General features: G+C 39.4%; 1 protein-coding gene across 1 annotated transcript in view; it reads left to right on the top strand.

Annotated features, from left to right (window-relative positions):
• Positions 1-10,024: 10,024 nt before the first annotated feature.
• DKK2 (dickkopf WNT signaling pathway inhibitor 2) overlaps positions 10,025-24,337 on the top strand; it is a 190,532-nt gene continuing 176,219 nt past the window's right edge. Inside the window, exon 1 of the mRNA XM_073571842.1 lies at positions 10,025-11,170. Within this exon, the coding sequence (XP_073427943.1) occupies positions 10,952-11,170 (219 nt within the window). The 5' untranslated portion in view covers positions 10,025-10,951. The remainder of the gene's footprint in view (positions 11,171-24,337) is intronic.

Raw genomic sequence — 24,337 nt, 5'->3', positions numbered from 1 at the left:
ATGTTTTACTTGAAAGAAATGTAAATGTGGTTGAATCCCTGGCTAAAACACAGCTACAATTCTGTCCCTCTTTAACCAGGATCTCTCCCTGCTCTGGTTATTTCTTGGGTACTGTGTTTCAGGCATAGTGTCACTCATCTTACATAGATCTGATGACACTATGCAGCAAGCCAATCACAGTAATGCCACAACCAAGATGGCTGCAGCATTACAGTGACTGGTAGAAAATCCCCTCATGTGTCCTGGCTGTCTAAAAAATGCCAAACATGTAGGGCGGGGAATTGAGTATCCTGAGCACACTGATGCTCGAGCTAGTAACAAGTTGTGACGAAAGCAACATTTTAGCAGAAAAAAAATAATTTTCCATTGACTTAGCCAAATTTTATACAATTGTGTGAATTGCCTGAAGGTTAAAAATGCTCATTGTACCCCTAGATGAATTCTTAAAGATATGTAGTTTAAAAAATTATCTATTCCAGCCAAAATTGTGATTCAGAACTAAGCTGGTGATCTTTCCTTTCTGAGTATTGCCATGTGCCCAATCAGTAGTTTATCACCGCATATCAGGTATCAGTGTACTCAGGAGAAATTGCACAAAAAAATGTTGGGGTCCATTTTCTCCTGTTACCCTTGTGAAAATAAAAAAACTTGGCCTAAAGCAACATTTTTGTAGTAAAAATGTGATATTTTATTTTCACGGCTCAACATTATAAAATTTTGTCAAGCACGTGTGGCTTCAAGGTGCACACCATACCTCTAAATAAGCTCCTTGAGAGGTGCAGTTTCCAAAATTGGGTCTCTGGTGGGGTTTCCATTGTTTAGGCACATCAAGGGCTTTCCAAACATAACATGATGTCCGTTGTCTATTCCAGACAATTTTGTGTTCCAAAATTCGAATTGTGCTCCTCCCCATCCGAGCTCTGCAGTGTAGTAGTTTTCTACCGCATATGGGGTATCACCTTACTCAGGAGAAATCGTACAACAAATAGTACAGTCCAATTTCTCCTGCTACCATTGTGAAAATGCAAAACTTGGGGCAAAAAGCAACATTTTTGAGGGAAAAGTAAAATTTTCATTTTTTCTTCCACATTACTTTAAATTCCTGTGAAGCACCTGAAGGGTTAGTAAACTTCTTAAATGTGGTTTTGAGCACTTTGAGGAAGGATGTATTGAAAATGTTGTCACTTTTGGTATTTTCTGTCATATAGGAGTAACCCTTGACTCTGCCCTGTCCTTTAAACTGCACATCCAAGGTCTCGCCACCTCCTGTCGCCTCCAGCTCAAAAATATTTCCAGAATCCGTTCCTTCCTCAACCCTCACTCTACCAAAATGCTTGTGCTTGCCCTAATAATCTCCCACCTCAACTACTGCAACATTCTCCTCTGTGGCCTACCTTCTAACACTCTTGCACCCCTCCACTTCGTCCTTAACTCTGCTGCCTGCCTAATTAATCTCTCTTCTCGCTACATTCCTGCTTCCCCTCTTTGCAAATTCCTTCACTGGCTACCAATTTCCCAGCGTATCCAGCTTAAACTACTAACATTGACCTACAAAGCCATCCATAACCTGTCTACTCCATATATTTCCAAACTAATTTTTCAATATCTTTACTCACGTAATCACCGGTCCTCCTAAGAACTCCTTCTCTCCTCCACGGTTATTCGCTCCTCACCCAATCACCTACAAGACTTCTCCCGAATATCCCCCATCCTATGGAATTCTGTGCCCCAACATGTCCCGTTATCCACCATATTTGGATCCTTCAGACGGAACCTGAAAACCCATCTCTTCAAAAAAGCTTACAACCTGTAATGACCACACGGCCACCTCAACACCATCGGAGCTACTGCAACCCTCCACCTACTGAATGTAAAATGTAGAATGTAAGCCCGCAAGGGCAAGGTTCTCTTCCCTCTGTACCAGTCTGTTATTGTTAGTTTTTTTACTGTAAGTAATATCTGTATTTTTATGTAACCCCATTTTATGTGCAGCACCATAGAATTAATGGTGCTATATAAAATATTATTAACAATAATAATAATTATTATTATTATAATATAGGCCCATCAAAGTCACTTCAAATCTTATGTGGTCCCTAAAATAAAATGGTTTTGCAAATTTTGTTGGAAAAATGATAATAAACTTGCATCTGTTCTAACTTCCTAACAACAAAAAGTATATTTCAAAACTGATGCTGATGTAAAGTAGACTTGTGTTAACTGTTATTTATTAGCTATTTTGTTTGATATAGAGTAACTACCTGCTTTAAGGACATAACATTTTAAAGTCTGAAAATTGCAAAGTTTTCCCCAAAATTCTAATATTTTCACAAAAAAGTGCAAAAATATTGACTTAAATATGTCACTATCATAAAGTACAACATGTCACGAAAAACAATCTCAGAACCACTGGAATATGTTGAAGCTTTCCTGAGATATTACCACATAAAGTGAAACTGGTCAGAATTGTAAAATTTAGCCTGGTTTGGAATGTGAAAACAAGCTCAGGGGTGATGGAGTTAATGAGTTTTAATTTGTTGATCTACCAAAACAATTTGTGAATTTTTTTTCATAGCACATGCAGTAAGTGCTTTTTCATTACATTTTTTTCTAGAGATTTGAGGATTGCTTTTGTTATATACAGTGTAACCTGTAAAAAGTAAAAAAAAAAATAAAACCACTTTAAAAAAAATTGCCAATTGATACCAAAATAAAATATTAAATTGGTTCCCCATTTTTACTTGATACATATATATGTTCTTGAGCTATTTACAGTTTTGATTTTTTCAAAATTATTTGCATTTTTATATAAATATATTTATATACTAAGACCCAGTAGCTTTGGGAAGACAGTCAGTACTCATGTAATTGTTAACATAGTAACATAGTTATTAAGGTTGAAGGGAGACTTTAAGTCCATCTAGTTCAACCCATATCCTATCCTAACTTGCCCTAACATGTTGATCCAGAGGAAGGCAAAAAAAAACCATGTGGCAAACAGTAAGCTTCACATTGGGGAAAAAAATTCCTTCCCGACTCCACATACGGCAATCAGACTAGCTCCCTAGATCAATGCAATATTAAGGAAACTAGTGTATATACCCTGCAATATTAAGTCCAATAAAGACAGCAGCAATAAGTGCTACGTAGATTTCCCAAGAAAAGATATGAGCCGTTATAAATTGCTTCTATTTTCTATTCGGGAACCTGACCTGTTCCTTCTGGACATTAAGAACAGAATGCAGCAAAGTCAAAAGATGTCACTGTAAGTGTGCAATCTGTACCATCCACAGGTCGAAGGTGGTCATTGAGATGTTAAAGAAAGCCTGTCACTCTGTTTCTGTTTTGTTTTTACCTTATGCCTCATGTGCGACCTCAAATCATCCTGGGTCCACGCACCCAACATTGCAATATACATGGGTCTTCATATGGAGCCGCGATCATTTTAGCTGTTTTTTTTTTATTTTGAATTAATAAGTAATGAAATCACAAAACCTGATGACATGTTAAATCATCTTAATTGTTAGTTCTGATCTTATTAACAGACATACAGAGCTGACGGAGAAGACGGAACCGATTGAAGTAAATCAATACAAATAAATAAACAGACATCAGACTTTCTCTACAAGCAACAGAACAATAAATACAATATGTTGTCATAGAACAAACTTTTATTCCCTAATGCTGTGGTTTTAGTAATTGAAAGCATTCTTAAACCAGAGCTATTGTGTGTGCTGCACATCTGCAGAATTTCTCCCACAGATCTGGTTATAACATTAGTTATGGGTATAAGTCTGAGAGCGTAGAAATAACGTATACATATTCTGTGAAACACATGAATCGTGTATCCAGCTTTGCACTTCTTATAGAATCTGATAGATGTTTTATTTTATAACTGTTTTCTTTTTTTTTTATTCTGGCATTGGGTAAGAATTACGGATTTCTATTTTTGCATTACTTTTTGCTGTACTCATTTGAGATGTATTCTCTGATTTTTTTTCTTTTCTTTCTATTTTGAGAGGATGTGTATGACCCTCTCTTAGAATTTCTCATAGAATTGTTCTATTTGGGAGGCAAGCTATTATCATTTGTGCTGTAGTTTAGGAACATTTTTTGAAAGAAAATAGAACTTTGCTTTTCTATGCTGCTTTGCATAAAACAGTTGTTAAAATCACCACTCAATATTCTGTGATTTCAAAATTTGTCTCCATGGTTACAGACTACAAACAAACCCTGTGTAGTCTGATTCTACAATTGTGCGTTACTCTCTTACATCACTCCCCTCTTTTACTAGCAGGGGTTCAATGATTTTTAGCACCTGTCATCTTATATAAATCTTGTCAGAAAAATGCAGTTAAGATTTTTTCTCCCTACATATTCTTTGCATTGCACTCATAAAAAGTTTCATATTATATTTCCTAAATACAGTATCCTCTTGTTGGTGACATTGTAGATATTCTATTGCAGGGCCAACTTTGGCCCAATGAGTTGCATAGTCCATAAATACTACAAAAGTGAAGAATTTTGCAGTTTATTTTAAGAAGATTTATGTTACTGTTCTGCAAAAGTCAACTTTTTATTGTACTGGAATACTGGAAAAAATTATGCTGTAGACTATCAGATGTGAGGTTGGAGAACATGTGCTTCTTGTTCCCATGCGTAAAGTTGAGTAAATCTAAACAATTATCACAAACAACTTCCCACATATGATCATAAATTGGTTTATATCTTAAATTACAGTGATACCATGTGTCTAGCCATAAAATAGAAAAACAATGCGAGAAAACAAATATTTTATGCTGTCTTATCTTAAGTAGCAGCACAAGTCATTACCCTTATTATTGATGTTATATGATGTATAAATCTTATTTTGCTTCTTTCTGATCAGTGATGGAGAAAATATAGTAAAATATCCTGATTGTAGCCATACGTATGTGTCTGTATGAGTTTATTTGGTTATGGATATGCTTCTAATATTACACATGTCAATCAATAGGCAGCACACTCTTATAGAAGAATCTCCAAATCTCCAATCTTTTTTCAGTGTTTCATTGTAGTATTCTGTGTTCTCAGAAACCAGAGGGAGCAGCATAAAGGATCTGACAGGTTCCCTTAAATAAATCCTTGTATATAAATAGTTGGTGCCCTGCCCGGTCAGAAAAGGGGGATAGAAAATTTCCAAGTCACAGGTAGAACAGATTTAGTTACGATCTGCAGGTCAGAGTTTGATGGTTTGGGTTGCTTTAACTGCTGTCCATACTAACTACATATTTTTTAGCAGATTTGAAAGGCTGAGTTTATTTTTATAAAATGGCTGCATTTCATCACTTTAAATTTGCGTATTCTACATTATAAATATATAATTATTAATAATGCAGCATTCAATAAAAATAAAAATAATTGCCACATAATATACTACATGTAAATAATCTCTCCTTATTAATACCATAAGGTACTGAAGTTGTTATTGACCACAGCATTTAAATAACACTGTTAACCTGCAGATATAGGGTTAATCGGTAGGTTAACAACATTATTATGCTGTCCGGCGCCTGCACAAAGCCAAATGCAGCAGAGAGAAAATTATGTTTATTCTACCCGCCAGCATTCGGTATTCAGTCAAGGGGGAGCCGCCGGTTCAGTCACCACTCTGAGTGTATAGAGCGGCCACTGTAACCGCGCCCCCGGCCTTGACTGACACTGGCTCTACATTGAGGCTGGCTACCAGTCAGGGCCGGAGGAGCGGATACAGCAGGCACAGAGCGGTGACTGAACCGGCAGCACCCCCATGACTGAATACAGAATACTTGCGTGTAGAATAAAGATCATTTTCTCCCAGCTGCATTCGGCTACGTGCAAGCCCCAGCATCATAATAACTGTTAACCTGCAGATTAACTGTATATCTGCAGGTAAACAGCATTATTACTGGTGAATGGCTCCCTTTAATTGATTAATTGACCAAGATTTGTCCTATTTGACCATTGATATGGACTGTTGACTCTCAGCAACAGTAAACTCCCATGGGTGATGTGACCGATACTTATTGCTTGTAGCTTTCATGTAGGGTACCGAAAGAGAAGGGTTAAATAGGTAAGAGGAATAGGAAAACCATTTTGTCACTGTTCATATGTCCACTTATATTTTCTGTTTGTTGTTCTATCAAATGGAATGAATAAGCGGAATTAGCATGCTGTGCATTTTTGTTTCCAATGGTAGCAGAGGGGCCCTATTTATATACATGGCGTCCGTCTGGTTTCCGTTTGTTGTTCATTTTTAGAATGGAAAAAAAACGTTCTGCATGCAGAAAATGTTCTTCTGTTCTAAAAAATAAACAACAAAAAACAGATGGACCCCTATGTATTTCAATGGTGCCCCTCTGCTTCGGTTTGAAACAAAAATGCACAGGATGCTTATTCCATTTATTCATTCCATTTGATAAAAGTTAAACGGACATGTGAACAGAGTCATATCTACAACACACTTGTTCCTTCTAGATGTGACATGGAAACAGCCTAGATTTCCAGCGACAGTTCGCCCCACATCTGCATCATGAAAGTCAAAAACAATCAACTTGTTATTGCTTTTTCGGTACTTTTGGACAATATTGCTTTTAGATTGTTTGATATCAATTTCAGCTTGATGAGATTACAGTCAGAATAACTGATAAGTCATGGATTTGGGTGCAGATTTCTTCCTGGTGGAAATCCCAGCCAGTTATGTGAAACTTTCATCAGTTTAATTATAGTGACAATTTTGAAGCTCCTGCCCTCAACGTAGGAAGTGATTTACAGCTTCCAGAAACTCTTTCTGAATTTTAGATATGAGAATGGTCATAATTAGTGATGAGCGAATGTGCTTCAATAACGTCTTATCCAAGCACGCTTGGGTGTTATCTGAGTATCTTGTAGTGCTCGTATATTATCTTCCAGTCCCTGCGGCTGCATGATTAGACAGCCTGAATAGGCAATCACCACATGTGTTCAGGATGTCTAACAGCCACCAATCATGCAGCCGCAGAGACTCTAAAGGCCCTTTTACATTTAGCGATGCACCAGCGATCCGACCAGCGATACGACCCGGTCAGGATCGCTGGTGCATCGCTAAATGATCACTAGTGAGCTTCCACACAGAAAGACCTCACAGCGATGCAGCAGCGACGCAGCGCACGATACTCACCTTTCACACACAGCGATCCTGACGTCCTCCCGCCCGCCTCCACGCGTCGCTCGTCTCACACAGCTGGAAGCCCAGCAGGAAGCTGACGACGAGAAATGGAGCCGGACATTCTCGCGCGATCAGCGATGAGCAGCGGGGGAGCCGGTCGGAAGTAAGTATCACACATAGCGATATCGCTAGCAATATCGCTATAACGTCACAAAATCAGTGACGTTTTAGCCATATTGCTAGCGATATCGCTATGTGTAAAGCCCCCTTAACATATTATACGAGCACGCCCAGATACTCGGAAAGCACTCGGGCATGCTCGGATAAGACATTATCCAAGCACATTCACTCATCTGTTCTAGTTATCTGTTAATTGTTCTAGAATATTAATATTTTTCTTATTTTGGGCTGACATGCCTTCAAGAGAATCTGCCAGTAGGTTTTTGCTATGCAATTTGAAAGCACAATAAGGTATGGACAGAGACCCTGGTTCCAGTGATATATCACTTAGTGTATGGGTACAGCAGTTATGATATAGTCACAGTTTTCTCTGCTGCAGATCTAGCAGACCTCAGTTGCTGAGCTGTGTATAACCCCACCCGTAATCACAGATTTCTGTGTACACAGTATAGTAACATATACATATGAGTCCAATGGGTGGTCTTATTCAGTAATTGACATCTACATGCACAGTCATACAGGGAAGGCTGTCAATCACCAGTAGGAACACCCACTGCACTCATTTGTATACACAGACCCAGGATGTCAGTGAATAAAATGCGAGGTTTAATGCAACTTTTCCCACAAAGAAGTATATCGATTTGCTCAGCTCCTCATGCTCTGTAACATTCTGCCTGCAGATCAGGTACCAGTTTCCACATGATAGGATCCCTTTAAAAATCCTGTGCAACCTCTTTGTCTTTGTATTTGTGATACAACACATATAGGTCCCAATTCATTAAAGCTTTTATAGCAGAAATATTCTGATAATTTTTAGGATATGTGGCAACATCTGCCCGTCAAATTCAGTAACATTTTCTTAAGACAGAAATAGTACTCCAGTGCGTAACTAAGTGGCGTGTGGCTCATAAAGAGTTCAGTGCACCGTACTCCAGCGCAATGCCACTCTTAATGAATTGGTCCATAGACGTCTATTCTGCTGTACCACTACATGCCATTGATTTTATTTAGAAACATGGATTTCATACTGGAATCTGACAGAAAAAAGTGTCATGTACTATTAGAGCGAATGAATCTAAGAGAGGTAAGGCACTAATAGGGTGATGTCGTTATTGGTGGTGAGTACTAGAACAATGTTGGCATGTCATCTTGTAAGGTTGCGTGGGGCACAACTCCTGTTACGCCATAAAGTCACAAGCTTCCGCAGCAGAGAGGAACGTCTTCTGCATGTAGTAATGGTGAACGTGATGGACGAGTATAGTTCAGACCCTGAGGGGTCTGATTGATCATGAAAGATGTTGCATAAAAGCAATCGGAATATCCTCATTGTCTCATTGTCTGAGCTATACTCCGCCAGCAGCACAGCCACGATCACCGCCGTTATCCAGCAATACATGTAACATTAGATGGTACGTTATGCACTAGAAATATTCCTACTGAGAGAATATGAGAATGCCTCTGCAATATAGTGTTATATGGAGTGACACAATCTTGGTACGCACAGCTTTATGTCTGAATGATTTAATATAATATTTACAAGCTCTCTGCTTGCTGTCAGTAAAAAGGAACATTCCAAGACTAAGAAAACTCTTACAGACCAAATATTTTTCATAGCAATTAATCACCTACGAGTTGAAAAGTAGATAGATGTGATATTATTTACCTATAGTGCTGCATTTTAGAATGTATTCAGTGCAGTAGGATACTCTAGACACAACTGTAGCAGACCAACAACTGTGAGAAATATGTGGTCTACGTCAGTTTTAAAGGGAATCTGTAGGTAGATTTTTGCTACCTCCTTTTAAAGCAGCAAAGTGTAGTCAAAGAGACTCTAATTCCAGCGATGTGTCGCTTAATTTACTGGGTGCAGCCATTCTGGCACAGAGTTTTTGGAATGTAGATTGCAGCAGATCTGAAAAAGCTAACCCCACCCACATCACAGCTAACCCCACCCACACCAAGCTCTCTATGTATATTGTCTATTGACAGTGAGCTGCTTATCAGAGAAGGTAGCATGGTCGGCCCGCTTGGCATGAGGCAGTCAGGGCAATGATAGTCTTCTGATGATAAAACATTCATTGTGAGTAAGCAACAGCACACAGCTTAATAAATGACACACTTTGAAAATCTGTAATTCAGACACTATCGCTTGCTGTCTTCAGATTACATAGCAGATTCCCTTTAAGCTCCTCTCTGCAATCAAGAATTCTCACATTCACTGTCCACAATATGTTATCTTGAAAAAAGTTTGAAACTGAAAGTCAAATCATATTGAAAAGTTAATTTAACTTTTTCTTCAAACTTTCTCCATCGATGCCTTTTGGTACTGTAATACACAGGAGGGTTGGAAGTAATTACAGCTCTATGGGAAGAAGTTCTAATATTGTCCATATTACAGTCTGAATGCTCTGCCCTGAACATCCCCAACCACATTGCCCAGAGGAAGCTGATCGGATTTTACATTCATCAACCACTCATGTAAAACAGACTTGCGTTACTTAGCAGGAATTCAGAAATCAGAGAAAGCACATAAATGGCTGTATACCTGCACCCAATTACCAATCTGTGGGAGCTCGGATCGTGCCCATATGTTTATTGAGATTGGGTTTTGATTTGCTGACCATATGGTGCAGTATATTTCCCATATCACTATCAGACATAACTCTCTATTAGAAACATACACGCATCAAGCTACAGTCATCCCATGTGGAATGCTTGTATATGAGGGATGTCTGACATTCAGAGCGACACAAAACCAAGGAAATATTTCCTGTGGAACAGCTGCACAGTAATTGTTTGTGAGGCAGGAAAGACAGAACAATAGGATGTGTCTGAGGGTAATGTGGATCTTCTAATGTCTCACACATAGCAGGCAAGGAATGGGAGGTGAGCGTATTGTAGGAGGCATGGAGATAAACTTCTCAGGAGGGCATCTTTCCTTCTGTCTTCTTTCTTCCAAATGTTAGAAGTAGCTGGGGGATCAGTTTCAGGCTTTGTCACTCCTGGATGTGGGCGGGGGAAAGAAACCCATTGTGGAAACCTATAAAAAGAAAGGAGCTGAGGTCATTAAAGACCAAAGAGAAAGGGGAAGCCAGAAAGAGTCAGAAATACATGGAATGTTTGCATGTGTGTTATTACACAGTGATCTGAACATCCCTGCTAGCTCAGTGCAGGACTGGCAACAATCACTGAATGGGACTGGAGAATCACTCCTGCAGCATCCTTGCCCTACAGCTGCTCACCTGGATCCCTGTCTAAGGATGCTGCTCGACCCTGCTAGGAGGACAATCAACATCTGACCTGGACTCTCTTTTCACGGACAATAAAAAGCTGATACAACTAAATACATAACCAGTGATAAACTCTTAATTCTTCAGATCTTAATTCTTCTGAATCTTACAAGAGGTTATTGAATGCCGTGGACTTTCAGTGCATTTTCCACTCCCATGTATTCAAACGACCAGATGTGCAGTTTCTCCAGTAACTGTTTAAAGTTATTGGGTGTGATTGTAAACTAGAGAGAACAGATCCTGTAGTGCCTTCTGTTTCAGACATTTGGAGAATTGTGTCATAGTTCTTTCCTTCTCCTCCACTCAGTGCTGAAGGATGAACATGATTTTCCTGGGGTGGAATGGGGAATGCTGCTGTCTGTTACCTCTACTAGCTGTAGTTCTGATGGTGGAGAGTACCCAACTAGACACCTCCAGATCCAAGGTCAACTCCATCAAGTCCATTGTAGTGGTACAGACTCCTACCCTGGCCACCAACAGGTCTCTAAGCTTCCAGCCTGGAGTTTCCCACAAGAAAGGGAAGAACCTTGGCCAGGTAATATTTCTTTCTAGTTTTTATTAATTTATTTGTATACAGCTTCACACATTTATGGTCTAAGTTGGAGTACAGTTGCTTTGCTTTCAGAGAAGACCTTTTTTTGTATAACTTATGGCCATTTAATTTTACAGTATGTGTGTTGAAAATATAGTCAATGCTGTTGCATCTGTTTTTGCACGTTGTTTTATATGGTAGTTTCCAGAATTGACTTTATTGAGCAGTAATACATGTGTAAAGTGGAGGATGAAGAAACCTGCATAGTGGTAAATGTTTTCTTCAGAAGCTGAGGGCTATTTTCGTGAACATACTCCAGGTATGTTAATAATTACTATACCTATGGAACATAGACAATGGCTAATCTAATATATATATACACATATATATAGGAATATGCATCTGTCACCACTATACTCCTTTTGCATCCTTAAGGACCAAAGTCTGTCACACTAGTGATTGTTTCTGCATTAGGACCAAATATTAACTTTTTTAGGTGTAAAATGTTATTTCCAGAATTTTGGGTCATCAGCAAACAGTTACTGCTCATGTAGCAAATACTATGATATTCACCACTTATGGAGGCAAAGTCCTATTATCAAGTGTCAGTAGAGACTTGTGAGAAGTTTTATTTCTTAAGCTTTGACATAACGAGTCGTTACTTGGTTAAAGTTGATGGATGCTTTTGCTGAAGCTCATTTTTCTTGCTTAGCTGTTCCTATTAGTAATCAGTGTGTATCACTATGTAGCAGTGTGATATATGCAGGTTATTCCAAACTATGCAATAAAACTAAGGTGCTGCAAATAAGTGACTTCTCTGGTTATAAAATATTACGGCAGGTATATGTCGTGATCACTAAAGTTGATAAATGCTAATATTTGGGTATGATAAGTCACCAAATGTCAGTGGACAAGGAACGCTTCTTCTACTTTCCAGATCTGGAATCTTAATCTTAATGAGTTTTCTTAGTGCTGTACTGATCGGTTGTCTTCACTCATTCTAAATATCAATCTTAATGAGTAAACCCTTAATAATAAGTCCATGAATAGAATTTATTTTAGGAATGTACTTTTTTATGGAACATGTAGTTGATCTTTTTACAATCTGTGGTGCAAAGGGAAACATAACACTGAAAAATGAAAGAGGATCTTAGGATTCATGAAGATATTATAGATAAATGTATCATTTGATTTTATTGTGCTGAAACATAATAACTGTGTGCAGTAAAATAACTCAGTAGGATAACTCGCAGTCCTATGTAAAACACTGGCACTGGAAAACATGATCAGTGAATAAAAACCACTTGGCAGCGTTTGCTACATCGATGTGCACTGCAATTATTGATAGTGATGTCATTCCAGTTTAGGCAATGATACTGTAGAGTGACATGAGTTAGTGTCGTTCTGACCGTTAATAGCAAGGTATGTTTAGTTTATTGCATGATTTTAGTGCTATACATTAAAGCATGACTTAAAGTCCCATCTGGTGAACAGGTACATTGAGGTTTCAATAGAAAGCAGCTTATTCTTTATTCTGCCTTTGTTCATATATATTCCAGCATTGTCACAGAGGGATGCGCTCCAAAAAAGTATATGAAAAACTGTTTGACCCCTATGTAATTACAGTTGCAGCTGTAGCTAAGCTGAATTTGTCATTTGTGATGGTTTCTCTTCTGCTGAGTGATAAACTGGAAGGCCTATGGAAAAATACTTAAGAGCTGTCTTTTAATTGGTTGTTATGTTAAGTGACGAACTGAGCTCTGCTGCTCCTCTAAAATGTGGCTGCATTTCCTTACATGCCGAGTGTTATCCAGCTGTGCTGTAACTGTGGTCACACTGACCCTAACTTGTGTGGCTGCTCTCTCTTACTGCACGTCCAATGTGCAGTCTCCTGGTCCTCAGTAAGATGTGTAGACAGGGAATTCATCCCTTCAGCTCTGGCCATTCTAGACAGATATTCCCAGCACCCCATCTTATCACACCGGCCATCTGGCTTCTATTAACTTGCCTCTTACACTTTTTTTCCCCCCCTTCAAATTGAGCTAACATGAAGTGCACATCATAAGATAAGTGACATATAATATGTCAGAGAAAAGAGAACATTATAATTTCAACTGAAATAACACGTTGGACAGGTTACCTGATATGGCAGCCGAAGATAAACATATGTTATTTATCTAAATAAATCAACACTAATTACATGCATGTGTCTGCCAATGGGAAAAGATATAGATCACAAGATGGCCAGAGTCTTCCTCTTTTCTATATGGGCACGTTAGAGAAAAATATGTATGTGTACAGTTTGTTATGTGCATCATTAAATGCTAATTTGTAACTTTTACTACCTTTACCTCCAGCATTAAATTACAGGACTTTCTCTTCTTCATCCCTAAGGCTAGACTTTCACAAGCAGTAACTCTTTATTTCGGAATAGCTCTGATTATATTTCATAAATTAGCTTTGTACACGAATGTATACATTTTGTATGCTGACATTCTAAGAAACAGGTACATATATATATGTGTGTGTATGTGTATATAATAATAATAATCTTTATATAGCGCCAACATATTCCGCAGCACTTTACAGTTTAACAGTTTCAAAACACAAGTCATAAGTAACGTTAACAATGCAATAATTAAAGCAAAATAAGACGACCCTGCTCGTGAGAGCTTACAATCTACAATGAGGTGGGGGAGATACAAAGTACAGGTGTGTATTTACAATGGTGTATTTACAATGATGGTCCAGCCATCTTGAGGGAGTGAGGGATGGATGGAGATAGTGAATGAGCTACACACGCATATACTTTTTATATGTTTATATGCTAAGAAACAGGCATATACATACACGAGTAAGTCATCATATAATGGAAAAAATGTACTCTAGAATCAACAATTACAAACATATTCATTTTTATTAAATAGTGAAAATGTATTTTACATATATAGACTAAGCATATTAAAAAGTGGGAAACCACAAGGTGGTGCAAAAATACTAAAAACCTACACACACGAAGCTTACAGAGTCATTGTTGAGTCGTGAGTGAAAATAGGACAATTAAACAGATACCTATGGTGGGGCTATGTATACGAATAAGGGAGTAAGTACCTATAGTTAGATGTTAGCTAAGGGCCCTACATGGCCAAACATTACTTGCCACTAATAAACCCACACCTAATGTGAAACAAAAGGACCCATTCCACTTCAACAGCAGTATACAAATGTATTACACATGAAGCAATACCTGTAGTGTAGGATAGAGCACACACCGTAAGGCCTGACGCACGTTTCGGCAGTTAGCCTTCATCCGGGGTGATATCACACTGTCAAAAATGACTATTTAACACAACCAGTAACCAAAGTGCTCATACACACCAGATCCTTGATGAATTATGCTAAATCCTCTACTAACCCCCTGTTTACAGATGACTGGAGGGAGGAGAGAAAAGGTGGAAAGGAGTACTTATCCTATCACAGGTCCCATTTGTAGTAATCGCACAGGGGTCCATATCCCATCCAGTCCATACACATGAGTAAATAGATAGGTATACCTATATATTTATACAACTTATACTTTTTATATGATGACATGCTAAGAAACAGGTATATACATATATATGTATTAGTATTTCTATACTTTTATGTGTTCTGTACATATATATATACATAAATGTGTGTATATATATATATATATATGAATATACACATATACTCTTTACACATTGACATGATTAGAAACAGATATATATGTATTTATATATCTATATGTATATATACATGAACATATGTGTGTATTATATATATATAGATATAAGTATATATATATAGATATAAGTGTATATATATATATATATATATATATATTTATACTCTCTACATGTTGACACCCTAAGAAACAGGTATATACATATATATGAGTGTGTGTATATATATATTAAGTATATAGATATGTAAAGTACATAGATTAATCAATAATTTGAAGAAGAGATTTAAATTGCATAGATTGCATTCAGGTCAAATAAGTAAATAGAAGGAGTGGTAAATGGTACTTAGAAGTAGATCAATGACAAAGAAGTAACTGAAAAAATTAATAATTAGGTAGTTGGCCAGATTGTCTTAAACAACAGGTATAGTAGATAAGCAATCAACTGTTAAAAAGATGTAGATATATAAGAAATCTATGGACAGGAAAATAGACAGACTAATAAATAGATATGCAATGGATACATAGACAGACAGATAATCCTAACAATGAAGTATGCCAGCACTCCAAAATGCCCCCCCCCCAAAAAAAAAAGGACTTTTATTTGCCCATGGACTATGGCAATAGTTGGTTGCAGAGACTTGCACTCTCCATTTATCCAGAGTTCCGCTTCATCTAAGCATTGTATTCATTGATACATAAATAGATATGAAATTTATACATAGGTAATTTATAAATTATAATTTTTAGTACTAAATTATAATCAATATTTGATATATATTTCCGTTAAGAATTGGTTGTATTTTTATCTTTGAATGTTTTTTCTCAGTTTGAATATTTGTGAATTGGGCAACGTCGGAAGTAATTGTATAAAACAAATCGAAAAATCTTCAGCGCAACTTAATTCAAAAATGTTTCACAGATGGAGACAGTTACATATGCAAAAAAACATCCTGCGTTAATCAGGATTGTGTAAGATTTTAAATGCCAAATTGTGATTTATTTATCTTAAATGTGCACCTCCTGGTTTACTAGTTTCTAGTCAAAGTAAGTATTTTCTAAAAAATCTGTTCCTTTTTATTCTCTGGGTCTGTCCTTTTTAACAGAATTTTGTGTAGTTCCTGGCGTCATGCATGAGCTATGATTAAACCCTCACTGTTAATTAATCTAGAGGGTGACTGCTGCAATGTTGTAATGCTTGTAATTTGGAGGATTTTTTTTTTTACTTGCTCGTATGTCGTACTATATATATTATGTAGGAAGGAAGGCTTCCTTGGACTGGAGCCAAAATTATGGTACTTCAGCTCATTACTGAAAGACTTTAAAAGGAATCTGACAGCAGAATTGTGAGATTGAGTGTAATCATACGTAAGCTTAAGCAGGACCGTCTGCAGCTCTGCTACATGTATACTGTATATGTATCATTTTTGTCAAAGGTAGATATTCATTTACATAACATACAAATTTACAGATGTAGAGCTTAATTTATCCTAAATCTGTTCCTTTTGTTCACTAATGTACCACAATACAGATCGCGTACCTGCAGTCTTCTGGAAAACATATTAGTATTTATATGACATTGTACAAAATTACATGTTCAGCTTTGGTGCACTGGCCAACTAACCATCAATATCTCTCCGACATTCATTTGTGTATGGTAGACTGATACAGAGAGAAGATATTGGAAAACTTCAGCGCTTTGGCAACATCGGAAACAAAGTTGAAGTTTATCGTTATATAACATCCCGCATTTATTAATGTAATCTTATAGCTGGAAATCGTAAACTTGGACCTGACCGTTACAAGATGCCTCAAATTTATTTAGATTTAGCTGATCTTTTAGAATTGAGATACTTTCACAAATGTCAAATATTAGATGTATACAGCTGCGGTAATAGTGCTAAGTTGCCAGCCGCAGCTGTCGGCTTTCAGCACACATACTCACATACTCACCTGCCTGCGCGCCCTCGGTGAGTCGGTGACACTGCATCTCGTTCTGGGTGCCGGCGCTAGCAGCTTTCTTCCAGCCGAGCGGTCCCGTGGTACCGCTCATTAAGGTATTGAATATTCACGCATCTACACTCCCATAGATATGGAGCGCATATTCATTACCTTAACCCCTTTCTGCCATGTGACGTACTATCCTGTCCATGTGCCCTGGGACTTAATTCCCAGGGACGGGATAGTACATCACAGCGATCAGCGGCGCCCACGTGGTGAGCGCCGCTGATCTCGGCCGGGTGTCAGCTGATTATCACAGCTGACACCCGGCACAATGTGTCAGGGGCGGTCACGGACTGCCTCCAACACGTTAACCCCTTCCACACCGCAATCAAACACAATCGCAGTGTACCGGGGCTTAAAGGGAAGCATCGGCAGGGAGGGGGCTCCCTCCATGCTTCCCTGAGTCCCCCCACAGCAGCGCTGCTGCGGGGAGCTCCTTTCCTGCAGGTCCCCGGATCCAAGATGGCGACGGGGACCTTCGGGGGCCTGCAGGGAGCAGGCTTCCTCAGTACTTGCAAAGCGCAGGCAAGAGGAAGTCTGGTTCAATGTCTGTGACAGATCGCTGATCTGTCACAGTGATCTGTAATGTGACAGATCAGCGATCTGTCACAGGACAGTGATGTCCCCCCTGGGACAACCAAATAAAGTTTAAAAAAAAAAAGTGTCAAAATAATTTTAAAAGAATCGCTAAATAAATTTAAAAAAAAAAATATTCCCTAATAAATTCATTTATTGGAAATAAAAGAAAAAAAACAATAAAAGTACATATATTTGGTATTGCCACGTCCATAACGACCTGCCCTATAAAACTGTCCCATTAGTTAACCCCTTTAGCGAATCCCTTAAAAATAAAAATAAAAAATGAAGCAAAAAATAATGCTTTATTATCATACCACTGAACAAAAAGTGCAATAACGTGCGAACAAAAAGACGCATATAAATATGCATGGAGCCATTGAAAACGTCATCTTGTCCCGCAAAAACGAGCCACCATACAGCATCATCAGCGAAAAAATAAAAAAGTTATAGCTCACAAAATAAAGCGATGCAAAAATAATTATTTTTTATATAAAATTGTTTTTATTGCATAAAAGCACCAAAACATAAAAAAGACATAAATGAGGTATCACTGTAACCCTACTGACCCGAAGAAAAAAATCGCTTTATCAATTTTCCCACACGCGGAATGGTGTAAACGCACCACCCAAAAGAAATTCATGAAACGCTGGTTTTTGTTCATTCTCCGTCCCAAAAATCGGAATAAAAAGCGATCAAAAAATGTCACATGCCTGATCATGGTACCAATAAAAACATCAATTTGTCCCGCAAAAAATATGACCTCAGATGACTTGGTGGGTCAAAATATGGAAAAATTATAGCTCTCAATATGTGGTGATGCAAAAACTATTTTTACAATAAAAAGCGTCTTTTAGCGTGTGACAGCTGCCAAGCATAAAAACCCGCTATAAATAGTAAATCAACCTCCCCGTTATCACCCCCTTAGTTAGGGAAAAATAATAAAATTTAAAAAATGTATTTATTTCCATTTTCCCATGAGGGTTAGGGCTAGTGTTAGGGCTAGGGCTAGGGTTAGGGCTAGGGTTAGGGCTGAGATTAGGGTTAGGGGTGTGTTGGGGTTAGAGTTGGAGTTAGAATTGGGGGGTTTCCACTGTTTGGGCACATCAGGTCCTGTTACCCTTGGAAAAGTAAGAATTGAGGGTGAAAAGATCATTTTTGTGGAAAAAATATGATTTTTTAGTTGTTCGGCTGTACGTTATAAACTTCTGTGAAGCCCTTGGGGTTCAAAGTTCTCACCACACATCTAGGTAAGTTCCTTGGGGGGTTTAGTTTCCAAAATGGTGTCATTTGTGGGGGGTTTCCACTGTTTTGGTACATCAGGGGCTTTCCAAACGTGACATGGTGTCCTATCTCAATTCCAGCCAAAAAAGTCAAATGGTGCTCTTTCCCTTCCAAGCTCTGCCATGCGCCCAAACAGTGTTTTACCCCCACATATGGGGTATCAGCCTACTCAGGACAAATTGCAAAACATCTTTTGGGGTCCTATTTCTCCTGTTGCCCTTTGGAAAATAAAAAATTGGGGGCAAAAATATCATTTTTGTGGAAAAAAATATGATTTTTTTTATTTTCACACCTGGGCGTTATAAACTTCTGTGAAGCACTTGGGGGTTCAATGTGCTCACCACACATCTAGATAAGTTCCGTGGGGGGGTATAGTTTCCAAAATGGTGTCACTTGTGTTTCAATAGTTTAGGCACATCAGAGGCTCTCCAAACGCACATGACACCAGCAGACCATTCCATCAAAGTCTGCATTCCAAAATGTCACTACTTTCCTTCCGAGCCCCGACGTGTGCCCATACAATAGTTTTCTTCCACATATGGGGTGTCAGCGTGCTCAGGACAAATTGGACAACAACTTTTGGGGTCCAATTTATCCTGCTACCCTTGGGAAAATAAAAAAATTGGGGACTAAATGATCATCTTTGTGGAAAACTGCGATTTTTTTATTTTCATGCCTGGGCATTATAAACTTGTGTGAAGCCCTTGGGGGTTCAAAGTGCTCACCACACATCTACATAAGTTCCTTAGGGGGTCTAGTTTCCAAAATGGTGTCATTTGTGGGGGTTTACACTGTTTAGGTACATCAGGGACTCTCCAAAGGCAACATGACACCCGCAGACCATTCCATCAAAGTCTACATTCCAAAACGTCACTACTTCCCTTCTGAGCACCAACGTGTGCCCATACAGTAGTTTTCTCCCACATATGGGGTATCAGTGTACTCAGGACAAATTGGACAACTTTTGGGGTCCATTTTCTCCTGGTACCTTTGGGAAAATAAAAAAATTGGGGACTAAATGTTCATGTTTGTGGAAAAAATACGATTTTTTTTATTTTCACACCTGGGCGTTATAAACTTCTGTGAAGCACTGGGGGGTTCAAAGTGCTCACGACACATCTAGATAAGTTCCATAGGGGGTCTAGTTTCTAAAATGGGGTCACTTATGGGGGGATTCCACTGTTTAGGTACATCAGGGGCTTTCCAAACGCGACATGGTGTCCGATCCCAATTCCAGCCCAAAACGTCAAATGGCACTGCTTCCCTTCCGAGCTCTGCCATGCGCCAAAATAGTCGTTTACACCCACATATGGGGTATCAGCGTACTCAAGACAAATTGCACAATAACTTCTAGGGAAAAATAAAAATTGGAGATGAAAAGATCATTTTTGTGGAAAAAATATGATTTTTTAATTGTACCGCTGTACATTTTAAACTTCTGTGAAGCCCTTGTGGGTTCAACGTTCTCACCACATATCTAGATAAGTTCCTTGGGGGGGTTTAGTTTCCAAAATGAACCCATGCATATAGAATAGGGACTGGAGAACCATGCATACAGGATAGGGACTGGGGAACCATGCATACCGGATAGGGACTGGAGAACCATGCATACAGGATAGGGACTGGAGAGCCATGCATACAGGATAGTGACTGGAGAGTCATGCATACAGGATAGAGATTGGAGAGCCATGCATACAGGATAGGGACCGGGGGAGCCATGCATACAGGATAGGGACTGGAGAGCCATGCATACCAGGAGAGGGACTGGGGAGCCATATATACAGTGGCAGGGACTGGGGACAGGGTAGCCATGCATATAATGACATCGACAGGGGAGCCTTGCATACCACATAGGGATGAGGGGACACTGCATACCCGGATTATACTCAAATCAATAAGCTGACCCAGTTTTTCGTGGCAAAAGTAGGTGCCTCGGCTTATACTCTGGGCGGCTTATATTCGAGTATATATGGTACCTAATTTGGTGAAAATCAATATAAAAATTGTCTAAATTGATTAGCGCCCCCCAAAAAGTGCAATTTATACCCGTGGGCCAGTGTGTGTTAAAATCATTATGTAAACGAGTAAGTGTTGTCCCAGTAATTAGATTACTAGTGCTATAAGGTAGTATTTGAAAAACTATAGCATTTAGGTTCTGTACAGACTGACAAACTGAGCTGAAACAACATAGTTATAAAAAAATCATGTGCATGGACCCTGCATGCGGTTTGTGACTGCAGACATGTGAATCCTCACATCATGCATACTGTGTGCTATGAGGATTCTCCAATGTTGGCTGTGAGCAGTCATGTGCCTGCAGACTTGTGAATCCTCACATCATAGACACTGTATGCTGTGAGGATTCTCCAATGTTGGCTGCGAGCAGTCATGTGACTGCAAGTATGCGATTTGCATAGTTCCAGCCACATTCCAACTAGACTTTATCTGGTCTCGCATTGACGCCACCGCATGAATGCAAATCACATACAGTGACTGCAGAGTTGTACTTTTAGATCATACAATCATTTAAGCGACCCAAAAACAACAAGATTTCCTGTATATTTCAGGATCTTTGTTTGTAATATGATGTATAATAAGTTGTCTTTATTAAAAATAAAAACTGGAAAAAGGGGACACTATAGGCAAACTTTTACTATTAGTTCACCCCACTAACATAACCATCATACCTTTCAACTACCCTCTATCTCTTATGGGAAAAATCAGCAGCATGATTCTTAATGCCCCCATACATATTAGATAAAAGTTATCTGAACCAGCCAATTTCAACAGGATCAGCTCACTATCAAAAGTCTATGGGGGCCTCTCTTCTGTTCTCCACAGATGATACTGGGAGAAAAGTTTCTGGCTGTTGAAATTTCAATGGCCTGTCCATTTGTTCTGCAGGGAGATAAGCTGTTGGTAGAGAAGCCTGGTAGCGGCTTTCTCATAGAGGACAAAAGAACACCGTGCAGAGACGAGTGCTTCGATGTATGGGTCAGTCAAGAGAGATTACTGTCGGCTATTGATGGTAAGGTCAACAGCTTTTAAAAGTGCTTGGGAGCCTTTAGACCCATTTTAAAATATATGGACACCCACTTCAAACAGACCTACTGTAATAAGCTGATTGCTGGGGACAGATGTCTTTTAGATAACACCCTCTAAAGTCCCCATTACACACTGCGATATCGCTAGAAATATCGCTGTAAAGTCACCGATTTTGTGACGTTGCAGCGATATTGCTAGCGATATAGCTGCATGTGATACTTACCTCCGACCGGCTCCCCCGCTGGTTATCACTGGTCGCGCGAGAAGCTCCTGGACCATTCCTTGTCGGTCACTTCCTGCTGGGCTTCCTGTGGCGCCGACGAGTGACGCGTGGAGCCGGGCCGGAGGACGCAGGATCGCCGCGTCTGACAGGTAAGTAGCGATCCCCGTCCCCAGCGATGTCGCTGGTGAGTTCTGACTGTGTGGCAGCTCACTAGCGACCACCTAGCGATGCACCAGCGATCCTGACCGCGTCATATCGCTGGTGCATCGCTAGGTGTAACGGTACCCTAAGAAACATTACTCAAAAGATATTAAAACTCAAAGATTTTATTAAAATGGACTCATAAAATAAATAACTTGTTGATGTAGAATTCGATATTTCATTGATAAAGGGAAAACTGTAATGAAGAAATATAATAAAATGTCAAATAACAAGTTCTGTCTCTTTCTCGGTATTAGAGCTGCTGCCTATTATGTAAAAATGAAATAGTATATTAACCATTTTACTTCTTGAAATGTCTCTTGAGTTCAGCACATTCCCAGGAGATGCTCCTCCAGTAAACAGTACGCTGTCCTTCTCCTTGATATAAATATATCAGTGAGAACCAAGCAAAGTGACATTTAAAACTATCAGGATCAGGTACTTTGCTTCAGGGCTAATAGGAAAAAAGACGGCTTTGGATTAAAAAGGAGGAAATCTAAGAGGTGTCCCTGGTCTAAAACATGATTTTGCCAATGATGAAAGGGCAAAAGGATAGATTACGCTCAGGCAGACATTATTAGCACCTTCAATGCATTCTTCTATTGAGAACTGTAAGAATTGCAAGTGTTTCAAAAGGAGACCTTGATTGGCATCCAACAGGCACTGAAAGAGTGCCCGCATCAGGCCAGGCATCTTAATGTGCGCACAGAAAAGAACACAAGTAGAATAAGATGCATCTGTAGCATACTATTGTATATTTTTATTAATATTCTGCACATTGATGTTTGTATTCATGTTTACTAAGCTACAGTAAAATATTTAATTGATATAAATATATATACTAGCTGAAGAGCCCGGCGCTGCCCGGGCATAGTAACTAACTGTGGTTAGTTATAACAAATTATAATTATCCTCCATCCCATAGTCCCCTGCCCATATACCCATAATACATATCCTCCATCCCATAGTCCCGTGCCCATATACCCATCATACATATCCACCATCCCATAGGCCCGTGCCCATATACCCATCATACATATCCTCCATCCCATAGTCGAGTGCCCATATACCCATCACACATCCTCCATCCCATAGTCCCGTGCCCATATACCCATTACACATCCTCCATCCCATAGTCCCATGCCCATATACCCATCATACATATCCTCCATCCCTTAGTCCAGTGCCCATATACCCATCATACATATCCTCCATCCCATAGTCGAGTGCCCATATACCCATCACACATCCTCCATCCCATAGTCCAGTGCCCATATAGCCATCACACATCCTCCATCCCATAGTCCCGTGCCCATATACCCGTCATACATATCCTCCATCCCATAGTCCAGTGCCCATATACCCATCATACATATCCTCCATCCCATAGTCCCGTGCCCATATACCCGTCATACATATCCTCCATCCCATAGGCCCGTGCCCATATACCCATCATACATATTCTTCATCCCATAGTCCCGTGCCCATATACCCATCACACATCCTCCATCCCATAGGCCCATGCCCATATACCCATCATACATATTCTCCATCCCATAGTCCCTTGCCCATATACCCATCATACATATCCTCCATCCCATAGTCCAGTGCCCATATACCCATCATACATATCCTCCATCCCATAGTCCCGTGCCCATATACCCATCACACATCCTCCATCCCATAGGCCCGTGCCCATATACCCATTATACATATCCTCCATCCCATAGTCCTGTGCACATATACCCATCACACATCCTCCATCCCATAGGCCCATGCCCATATATCCATCATACATATCCTCCATCCCATAGTCCCGTGCCCATATACCCATCACACATCCTCCATCCCATTGGTCCGTGCCCATATGCCCATCATACATATCCTCTATCCCATAGTCGAGTGCCCATATACCCATCACACATCCTCCATCCCATAGTCAACCATTATGACATCATAATGAGTGGCGGGGCTTGCAACCTATGATGACATCAGCGTCGCCATGGCAACGATTGTGACATCATAGTGAGGGGCGGGGCTTGATGCGCACACACTGTTTCCCCAGTATGTAGATAGGGGCATTATGACATCATAATGAGGGGCGGGGCTTGACGCGCATACACTTTTTCCC

This window comes from Dendrobates tinctorius, unplaced genomic scaffold (genome assembly GCF_039654945.1).
Source record: "Dendrobates tinctorius isolate UK_male_01 unplaced genomic scaffold, ASM3965494v1 ptg000030l, whole genome shotgun sequence".
In the NCBI taxonomy this organism is placed as follows: Eukaryota; Metazoa; Chordata; class Amphibia; order Anura; family Dendrobatidae; genus Dendrobates; species Dendrobates tinctorius.
Note: the sequence above shows the minus strand (reverse complement) of the source record. Positions and strands in the feature narration are given on the sequence as shown.